This window comes from Rana temporaria, chromosome 13, assembly GCF_905171775.1.
Source record: "Rana temporaria chromosome 13, aRanTem1.1, whole genome shotgun sequence".
In the NCBI taxonomy this organism is placed as follows: Eukaryota; Metazoa; Chordata; class Amphibia; order Anura; family Ranidae; genus Rana; species Rana temporaria.
Window position 1 is genome coordinate 2,770,555 of NC_053501.1, and position 11,239 is coordinate 2,781,793.

Genomic DNA, 11,239 nt, shown 5'->3' on the forward strand with positions numbered 1-11,239 from the left:
AATGGACATACCAGACGCTGCTGACCCCCATCTTCCCGGAATTCTGCTCTGAATTTCCCATCATCCTTGGCAAGCCTGAAATTTGGATTAAGAAGTCACCACTCAAAATTCTTCCCCTTTATTAGTCACTCAGGACGCCTCATATCACCTGGCACGGTTCCCCCCCATGATGTTCCTCAACAGCTCCAAACAGCCTGGAGATGGGGGGAGGGGGGTTATATGTACAGCATGTGTGTGCATTGAGAATAAAATATGAAATCCAATGAATGATGAATTTAAACAATGTAACTAATCATTTATTTTTCCACTGATATCAAGATCCTACCAGCTACCCTGCAGAGTGCACAACACTCCTCCAACTCAGACTACAGATCCCCCTCCCCACCAGAGTACAGGTCCTCTCCTCCATCAGAGATCAGGTCCTCTCCCCCATCAGAGATCAGGTCCTCTCCTCCATCAGAGTACAGGTCCTCTCCCCCATCGGAGATCAGGTCCTCTCCCCCATCAGAGATCAGGTCCTCTCCCCCATCAGAGATCAGGTCCTCTCCTCCATCGGAGATTGGGTCCTCTCCTCCATCGGAGATCTGGTCCTCTCCCCCATCAGAGATCAGGTCTTCTCCTCCATCAGAGATTAGGTCTTCTCCTCCATTAGAGATCAGGTCCTCTCCACCATCGGAGATCAGGTCCTCTCCCCCATCAGAGATCAGGCCCTCTCCTCCATCAGAGATCGGGTCCTCTCCTCCATCGGAGATCGGGTCCTCTCCACCATCAGAGATCAGGCCCTCTCCTCCATCAGAGATCGGGTCCTCTCCACCATCAGAGATCAGGTCCTCTCCTACATCGGAGATCTGGTCCTCTCCTCCATCAGAGATCTGGTCCTCTCCTCCATCAGAGATCAGGTCCTCTCCACCATCAGAGATCAGGTCCTCTCCTCCATCAGAGATCAGGTCCTCTTCTCCATCAGAGATCAGGTCCTCTCCCCCATCAGAGATCAGGTCCTCTCCCCCATCAGAGATCGGGTTCTCTCCCCCATCGGAGATCAGGTCCTCTCCTCCATCGGAGATCTGGTCTTCTCCTCCATCGGAGATCAGGTCCTCTTCTCCATCAGAGATCTGGTCCTCTCCTCCATCAGAGATCAGGTCCTCTCCATCATCAGAGATCAGGTCCTCTTCTCCATCAGAGATCAGGTTCTCTCCCCCATCGGAGATCTGGTCCTCTCCTCCATCGGAGATCTGGTCCTCTTCTCCATCAGAGATCAGGTCCTCTCCCCCATTAGAGATCAGGCCCTCTTCTCCAGCAGACATCAGGCCCTCTCCACCATCAGAGATCAGGTCCTCTCCCCCATCAGAGATCATGTCCTTTCCTCCATCAGAGATCTTGTCCTCTCCTCCATCGCCGTTCTACTGGAATACACCAGAGGGCGGCACATACTACCGATGAGCCCCTCAACACTTCCATCACGTATGTTTTCTGCCACCATCAAAGACCAAAAAGCACCGCCGTTACTCAGCTGCTATGACAAACCCGATTCCATTGTTCCTGAAGTAAAAGAATACAAACGGACAAACACACAAAACAAGACAAGACAGGGAGGGTAGGTGGGAAACCGATTCCTTCTGTCTTACCTCACTGACTGCTTCCCGGAAGTCCCGCCTCCCCCTTAAATAATGCCCCTCCCACTCAGACTATTTCCTTCCGAATCCTGCCCCTCAAACCTCTCCCATCTTTAACCTCTTGTTGTCTTCCACTTTCCACCTAGTCATGCCCAGCCCTCCATTACTTTTCTTTTCTTTTTCTCCGTTCCGGGCCTCACTGGACTGGAGAAGTTAGGGAGGCATGCGCATCTACTCGGCCTTGACCATGTAGGAACGTCTTGGCGCTCATCAACCCAGCCTTGACCATGTAGGAACGTCTTGGCGCTCATCAACTCGGCCATGACCATGTAGGAACGTCTTGGCGCTCATCAACTCGGCCTTGACCATGTAGGAACGTCTTGTCGCTCTTATCATCTCGGCCTTGACCATGTAGGAACGTCTTGGCACTCATCAACTCGGCCTTGACCATGTAGGAACGTCTTGGCGCTCATCAACTCGGCCTTGACCATGTAGGAACGTCTGGCGCTCATTAACTCGGCCTTGACCATGTAGGAATGTCTTTGTGCTCATCAACTCGGCCTTGACCATGTAGGAACGTCTTGGCTAAGGCCAAGTAGCGCTCAGCTGCACTTTTGGTTGGAGAAGGAAACGAATGGGTCTAATATGGGATGAATCGTAGTTTTGATCTTGGTATTGATCTTGGTCTGACTCCAATACTGCCTGCTGCCTTAGTACCTGAGCTGTCTGGCAATTGATGACCCCTGACTACGTCTCTGCTGCCTGGTTTCAGTATCTCACCTGACTTCCAGCTTTCTGCACTAGATCCGGTTTGAGCAAACTCAGCATTTCGGTGGATGCCATTATGTCTTCTGGATCCATTGCATGCACCATGTCCTGCAACTACTTCCAAGGGGTACTGGACTGGAGAAGTTAGGGCCCGCTCATCAACTCGGCCTTGACCATGTAGGAACGTCTTGGCTCTTATCAATTTGGCCTTGACCATGTAGGAACGTCTTGGCTCTTATCAACTCGGCCTTGACCATGTAAAAACGTCTTGGCGCTCATCAACTTGGCCTTGACCACGTAGGAACGTCTGGTGTTTATTAACTCTGCCTTGACCATGTAGGAGTGTCTTTGTGCTCATCAACTCGGCCTTGACCATGTAGTAACATCTTGGCATTCATCAACTTGGCCTTGACCATGTAGGAACGTCTTGGCTAAGGCCAAGTAGCGCTCAGCTGCACTTTTGGTTGGAGAAGGAAACGAATGGGTCTAATATGGGATTAATCGTAGTCTTGATCTTGGTTTTGATCTGGGTATGACTCCAATACTGCCTGCTGCCTTAATACCTGAGCTGCCTGGCAATTGATGATCCCTGACTACGTCTCTGCTGCCTGGTTCCAGTATCTCACCTGACTTCCAGCTTTCTGCACTAGATCTGGTTTGAGCAAACTCAGCATTTCGGTGGACGCCATTATGTCTTCTGGAACCACTGAATGCACCATGTCCTGCAACTACCTCCAAGGGGTACTGGACTGGAGAAGTTAGGGCCCGCTCATCAACTCAGCCTTGACCATATGTGAACGTCTTGGAGCTCATCGACTCACCCTTGACCATGTAGGAACGTCTTGGCGCTCATCAACTCAGCCTTGACCATGTAGGAACGTCTTGGAGCTCATCAACTCGGCCTTGACCATGTAGGAATATCTTAGCGCTCATCAACTCGGCCTTTACCATGTAGGAACGTCTTGACGCTCATCAATTCGGCCTTGACCATGTAGGAACGTCTTGACGCTCATCAATTCGGCCTTGACCATGTAGGAATGTCTTGGCGCTCATTAACTCGGCCTTGACCATGTAGGAATGTCTTGGTGCTCATCAACTCGGCCTTGACCATGTAGGAACGTCTTGGCGCTCATCAACTCGGCCTTGACAGTGTAGGAACGTCTTGGCGCTCATCAACTCGGCCTTGACCATGTAGGAACGTCTTGACGCTCATCAATTCGGCCTTGACCATGTAGGAATGTCTTGGCGCTCATTAACTCGGCCTTGACCATGTAGGAACGTCTTGGCGCTCATCAACTCGGCCTTGACCATGTAGGAACGTCTTGGCGCTCATTAACTCGGCCTTGACCATGTAGGAACGTCTTGGCGCTCATTAACTCGGCCTTGACCATGTAGGAATGTCTTGGTGCTCATCAACTCGGCCTTGACCATGTAGGAACGTCTTGGCGCTCATTAACTCGGCCTTGACCATGTAGGAATGTCTTGGCGCTCATTATCTCGGCCTTGACCATGTAGGAACGTCTTGGCGCTCATCAACTCGGCCTTGACCATGTAGGAATATCTTGAGCTTTAAAATGCTTAAATAGAACTGCCGGGAAAGTAATAATGAAGGTCTAGGGAGCACCGAATTCGGCTGAATTAAAATGTTTACCAATCCTACAATCCTCAGACTGGTATGCTTGTTACAAATTGGGGTTACAAAGTTAGGATCTCAGATGGTCTTTGTGGATTATTCTTTTTATTTAAAGTCTAAAAATATCTCCTCTACGTTACCGAAATAGCTCGCCCAGCGGGACAAATCCCTTACCTGTTTGTTGTACAAAAGATGATTAGTAGATAAAATGCCTTCATGAATGGCATCGCAAACAAAAAAATTCGACATTCTTGGATAAGATTATCTCCAGTTCCTTTGTGTGTGAAAGGGGCTTTGGAGCTTAAAGTTGCGTTATACAAAATAGCTAATTAATTGGGGATTTTTCCCGAAACACCGTTACTATTTTTAGATGTCCCCTTAATACAAGGCTTAAATATTGCCTCGTTTTTTTCCCTTTCTTTCACAGTTGAAGTAGACAATTTAGTCCAATTTAATTGCTGTTTAGTTGTTATTTTATGCTAATATCTGGAGTGGCTGAGCAGTCATGGGAACCGAACAGCTGGGGATTTAATTGAAGCTGGCAAAAGTTTTGGTTTCTTAGTCAACAAGAAGGAAAAAAAAGAAACAAGGTTAATAATAGAAAACTTTTGACAAGGACCCGTGATTGGTCCCAAAATCTCTTTATGATTCTGTGATTTGGACAAATATCTCAAGTCAATGGGCATCTAGAACCCATTGGCTCGGAGGTCCTGGGTGGAAATACGGCCGGGACAGGTTGTAGAACCTCACCACCCACTTCCACCGGCCTTCTGCAATGAAACATCTGGGTTTATTAGAAGATAAAATAGTTTCTGACTCGTAAACGGTTGTGGAAGCAGATCTGAATAGCGCCGAGATCGCCCCCTCAGGGAAATAAGCCCACCATGGCCGGCTGATTCAGATCGCCCCCTCAGGGAAACAAGCCCACCATGGCCGGCTGACTCAGATCGCCCCCTCAGGAAAGTAAGCCCACCATGGCCAGCTGACTCAGATCGCTTCCTCAGGAAAATTACCCCACCATGGCCGGCTGACTCAGATCGCCCCCCCAGGAAAATAAGCCCACCATGGCCGGCTGACTCAGATCGCCCCCTCAGGGAAATAAGCCCACCATGGCCGGCTGACTCAGATCGCCCCCTCAGGGAAATAAGCCCACCATGGCCAGCTGACTCAGATCGCTTCCTCAGGAAAGTAAGCCCACCATGGCCGGCTGACTCAGATCGCCCCCTCAGGGAAATGAGCCCACCATGGCCAGCTGACTCAGATCGCCCACTCAGGGAAATAAGCCCACCATGGCCGGCTGACTCAGATCGCCCCCTCAGGGAAATAAGCCCACCATGGCCAGCTGACTCAGATCGCCCCTTCAGGGAAATAAGCCCACCATGGCCGGCTGACTCAGATCGCCCCCTCAGGGAAATAAGCCCACCATGGCCGGCTGACTCAGATCGCCCCTCAGGGAAACAAGCCCACCATGGCCGGCTGACTCAGATCGCCCCTCAGGGAAACAAGCCCACCATGGCCGGCTGACTCAGATCGCCCCCTCAGGGAAATAAGCCCACCATGGCCGGCTGACTCAGATCGCCCCCTCAGGGAAATAAGCCCACCATGGCCGGCTGACTCAGATCGCCCCCTCAGGAAAGTAAGCCCACCATGGCCAGCTGACTCAGATCTCCCCCTCAGGGAAATAAGCCCACCATGGCCAGCTGACTCAGATCGCCCCCTCAGGGAAATAAGCCCACCATGGCCAGCTGACTCAGATCGCCCCTTCAGGGAAATAAGCCCACCATGGCCAGCTGACTCAGATCGCCCCCTCAGGAAAGTAAGCCCACCATGGCCAGCTGACTTCCATCTTCACAGATCTCCTCCAATGTGTCCATTCCTTCCATCATCACAGATCTCCTCCAATGTATCCATTCCTTCCATCATCACAGATCTCCTCCAATGTATCCATTCCTTCCGTCATCACAGATCTCCTCCAATGTGTCCATTCCTTCCATCATCACAGATCTCCTCCAATGTGTCCATTCCTTCCATCATCACAGATCTCCTCCAATGTATCCATTCCTTCCATCTTCACAGATCTCCTCCAATGTGTCCATTCCTTCCATCATCACAGATCTCCTCCAATGTGTCCATTCCTTCCATCATCACAGATCTCCTCCAATGTGTCCATTCCTTCCATCATCAAAGATCTCCTGCAATGTATCCATTCCTTCCGTCTTCACAGATCTCCTCCGATGTGTCCATTCCTTCCGTCTTCGCAGATCTCCTCCAATGTGTCCATTCCTTCCATCCTCACAGATCTCCTCCAATGTGTCCATTCCTTCCGTCTTCACAGATCTCCTCCAATGTATCCATTCCTTTCGTCTTCACAGATCTCCTCCAATGTGTCCATTCCTTCCATCATCACAGATCTCCTCCAATGTGTCCATTCCTTCCATCCTCACAGATCTCCTCCAATGTGTCCATTCCTTTCGTCTTCACAGATCTCCTCCAATGTGTCCATTCCTTCCATCTTCACAGATCTCCTCCAATGTGTTCGCTTCTTTCCGAGATCCCCTTCCAGAAGAGAGTTCTCATCACCCAACTAAGAAGGCTCTGCGGTCCCAACACACTTCCTGTCCTATGGCAGTGACAACCATGCCTCCTCCAAAGATACACTACAGTTGTCACCCCGAGGACAGGAAATGTGTTACTGTCAGGATCACGGGTGATAATAATGTACGGAGGGGGGAGGGGTGTAGACACATCTAAAGACCATATAGGGTGGGAGGGATAGATACATTTTAATCAAAATGTCTGATTTTTATAAATATTAAGATTTTTTTAACATTATTTTTTATAATATAATTATTATTAGTTATATTACTATTAATATTATCATCATTATTATTGTATTATTAATATTATTTTTTATATCATTATTAGTATTTATATTATAATCATTGGCCTAGATTCAAGAAGCAATTGCGCCTGTGTAACCATAGTTACGCAGCGCAATTGCTTACTTTCGCCGGCGTTACGAATGCTCCTGATTCAGGAACCTTGTTACGCCGACTGCAGCCTAAGATATGACTAGCATAGGGCTCTTATGCCCTCATATCTTAGGCTGCATTCTTACGTTGGTCGCTAGGGGGCGTTCCCGTTGTGGTCAGCGTATAGTATGCAAATTGCATACTAACGCGTACGCAGTTTACGTTGTTTGCCTACGTCGGGTTTCGCGTAAGGCTGCTCCTGCTAATAGCAGGGGCAGCCAATGCTACGTATACCCGTCGTTCCCGCGTCGCAAAATTAGAAATTTACGTCGTTTGCGTAAGTGAATCGTGAATGGCGCTGGACGCCATTCACGTTTCACTTTGAAGCAAATTACGTCCTTGCGACGTCATTTGCCCCAATGCACGTCGGGAAAGTTTCCCGACGGAGCATGCGCGCTACGCTCGGCGCGGGAACGCGCCTAATTTAAATGATTCCCGCCCCCTACGGGATCATTTACATTAGGCGCCCTTACGCCGGGCATTTTTGAGGAGCGCCCATGCAAATTACGTGGCTACTGCTTCGTGAATGAAGCGTAGCGCAGTTAATTTGCGGGGGCGCAGGGCAAAAACGGGACGCTGCGCCCCCGTAAGGAGTGCGCAGCGGTACCTGAATCTACCCCATTATTATTATTAGTTATATTACTATTGATATTTTTATTTTTATATTTATTATTACTATTAGTTATATTATTATTATTATTATTATTATTATTATTATTATTATCATTATTATTTATATTATAATCATTATTATTATTAGTTATATTACTATTGATATTTTTATTATTCGTTTTATTATTATTATTCAACTAGTAGAATCAATAAACGTGAACAGGTGTTCAAACTGATAAAAACAGCGCTAATATGTGGATAATCATCCAAATAAATAAATAAATAAATAAAGTGGTGAAAACCTGAATGATACTGATGGTGTGAAGGGTGATCTATAGCTGGTATAAGTGCACCTGGCACCAGATATTGCACCAATATTGTGGATGGGTCCCAATCAATCAATGGGATGTGTGCTTACCACAAAAAAAGCAAACCTTCAGATCAAACTGGTACTGTAAGGGTTAACACTCGAGCAGGGTCATATGTGGAGACAAAAAAACAGCATAGTCATGGTATAATATCGTCTACACAACAGCCCATTTGCCAGGTTTAAATGACAAGTCCCCAGTGTGTGCCCGTACAGTGACTGTGAATGATAAAAGCCAATACAAACAAGTTCACCGCTTCTCACTGGCGTCCTCCCGTCCACAGGGGCCGCGCTGGTGCTGCGGATGCGATGGTAAGCTGTGTCCTGGATACGATTGGATGGCCGTGGAACGCAGTGAAACGCACGTAGACTTCCTGTGTAGCGCTGTGTAGCCACGCCCTGACGCGTTTCGTCACTTCCGACTTCAACTGAGGGCGTGGCTACGTGGCTCCGTCAATATCCCTTTATACCCATGTAGCTGTCGGCTATTGGATGAGTCATCCCTGCCCCACGTAGCCACGCCCTCAGTTGAAGTCGGAAGTGACGAAACGCGTCAGGGCGTGGCTACACAGCGCTACACAGGAAGTCTACGTGGGGACTTGTCATTTAAACCTGGCAAATGGGCTGTTGTGTAGACGATATTATACCATGACTATGCTGTTTTTTTGTCTCCACATATGACCCTGCTCGAGTGTTAACCCTTACAGTACCAGTTTGATCTGAAGGTTTGCTTTTTTTGTGGTAAGCACACATCCCATTGATTGATTGGGACCCATCCACAATATTGGTGCAATATCTGGTGCCAGGTGCACTTATACCAGCTATAGATCACCCTTCACACCATCAGTATCTTTCAGGTTTTCACCACTTTATTTATTTATTTATTTATTTATTTGGATGATTATCCACATATTAGCGCTGTTTTTATCAGTTTGAACACCTGTTCACGTTTATTGATTCTACTAGTTGTATACTTGGAAAAGGTTTTTACCTTTTTAAAAAATAGCTGCTCACATAGTTTGTCATCTGTCATCACTGGCATAACTTTTTCACAGCATACTTTGCTTTTACTATCCACATCTGTTTATCTCCACCTCTAACACACTCGGGTTGAGTTACCTAGTCCTTTGGCGCCGGAAGTGCAACTTTAGGCCGTTTTCGTTTGCACCCTTTTATAATTATTATTATTATTATTTATATTATTTTCATTATTGTTTATATTATTATTATTATTATTATTATTATTATTATTTTTGGAGGTTCAGAGAATTTTTAAACATTCTTTCGAAGTTTCAGAGGGATTGATTTTTTTTTTTAATTATTATTATTATTTTTATGGAAAATCCGGTTAAACTCCATCTGAAATGTATTGATAATGGATCGATCGGCTGCGCTCCTCGGATTTGAATTCCCCCCAGCAGGACGAGCGCCCCGCGTTTATCCAGAGGTGTGAGTGGATTTACAGTAAAGTGGGATTGGGAGGTGTGTGGGGGGGGGGGGGATGATGGGAAACGGGGAGAACATGTTTTCCGGTAAATTCTGAATGGGGGGAGGGGAGGAGTGTCCTGCAGGCTCCACATCTGGTCTGGTGATAAGCCCCCCGTCTATAAACACCTCTGACTCACCCGCTCACTGAGTCACCTTGGGGAGCCCCCCCCAACAACCTCCACCCCCACCCCCAACAACCTCCAACCCCCCCCCCTCCCCCAACAACCTCCAACTAAAGGAACTTCCAGGAAATTGGTGGTCTCAGAGCCATTCAAGGAAGTTTTGTGATGTGACTGGGCCCCCCCATGCCACCCTATAATGGTACAGGGGCCCCACGCTGCTCTCCTATAATGGTAGAGGGGCCCCACACTGCTCTCCTATAATGGTAGAGGGGCCCCACACTGCTCTCCTATAATGGTACAGGGGCCCCACGCTGCTCTCCTATAATGGTACAGGGGCCCCACACTGCTCTCCTATAATGGTACAGGGGCCCTATGCTGCTCTCCTATAATGGTACAGGGGCCCTATGCTGCTCTCCTATAATGGTACAGGGGCCCTATGCTGCTCTCCTATAATGGTACAGGGGCACTATGCTGCTCTCCTATAATGGTACAGGGGCCCACGCTGCTCTCCTATAATGGTACAGGGGCCCCACGCTGCTCTCCTATAATGGTACAGGGGCCCTATGCTGCTCTCCTATAATGGTACAGGGGCCCTATGCTGCTCTCCTATAATGGTACAGGGGCACTATGCTGCTCTCCTATAATGGTACAGGGGCACTATGCTGCTCTCCTATAATGGTACAGGGGCCCACGCTGCTCTCCTATAATGGTACAGGGGCCTCATTGACCCTTCCCATGACATTCCCTGCAGGTGAATCATCCAGGTACACAGATTATAAGTCACTACCAGAGAAAGTTTGGTGAAAGTCACATTCACATCATTACAGATATTCTTCAAGCATGAGGCTGCAGTGTGACCGCCGGGTCCACATTCCATTCTGTGTAGAGGTGCCGCCACCTAGTGGAGGTTTATGATAAAGAACATTGAAAGGATATATTCTGCTCGCAATATAGTAAACTGAGCGTGAAGCCAAAACTTTTTTATTTTTAATAGAAGATTGAAGGATTGGTCCCTCTGTCAGGTTTTTGTTGTCTGTGTCCCCACTGGGGAGATGAATCCTCTCTATCACTCCTGGTAATCGTTGTCTGGTACAGAAAAACCTCATTTACCCAGGCGGGTGGTAAAAGCAGTAAACACAGCCATGGTTTTACTGCCTCCCAACCACCAAGAGCCCCCCTGCCCCAAAGCACCCCCCCCCCATGTTGAGGGCATGTGGCCTGGTATGGTTCAGGAGGAAGGAGGGGGTGCTAGCTTGTCCCCTTCCTTTCCTGACCTCAGATAAGGGTCTGGTATGGATTTTGAGGGGGACACCATGCCATTTAAAAATAAAAGTTTGGCGTGGGGTTCCCGCAAAACCCATACCAGACCCGAAGGGTCATTGTCGGTCTGCCCCCTTGTGACATTGTTGGTCTGCCCCCTTGTGACATTGTTGGTCTGCCCCCTTGTGACATTGTTGGTCTGCCCCCTTGTGACATTGTTGGTCTGCCCCCTTGTGACATTGTTGGTCGGCCCCCTTGTGACATTGTTGGTCTGCCCCTTGTGATGTCGTCTGTCAGTCCCCTTGTGATGTTGTCGCTCTGCCCCCTTGTGACGTCATCGGTCT

The 11,239-nt window shown here is 48.3% G+C and overlaps 1 protein-coding gene across 1 annotated transcript; it reads right to left on the bottom strand.

Moving 5' to 3' along the window:
* Nucleotides 1-313: 313 nt before the first annotated feature.
* Nucleotides 314-2,486, bottom strand: LOC120920817 (S-antigen protein-like). The gene is given in 4 exon segments (XM_040333145.1): nucleotides 314-1,384; nucleotides 1,716-1,767; nucleotides 1,770-1,817; nucleotides 2,394-2,486. Coding segments are annotated over 4 exon segments (1,212 nt in total). The 3' UTR covers nucleotides 314-365.
* Between the last annotated feature and the right edge of the window lie 8,753 nt (nucleotides 2,487-11,239).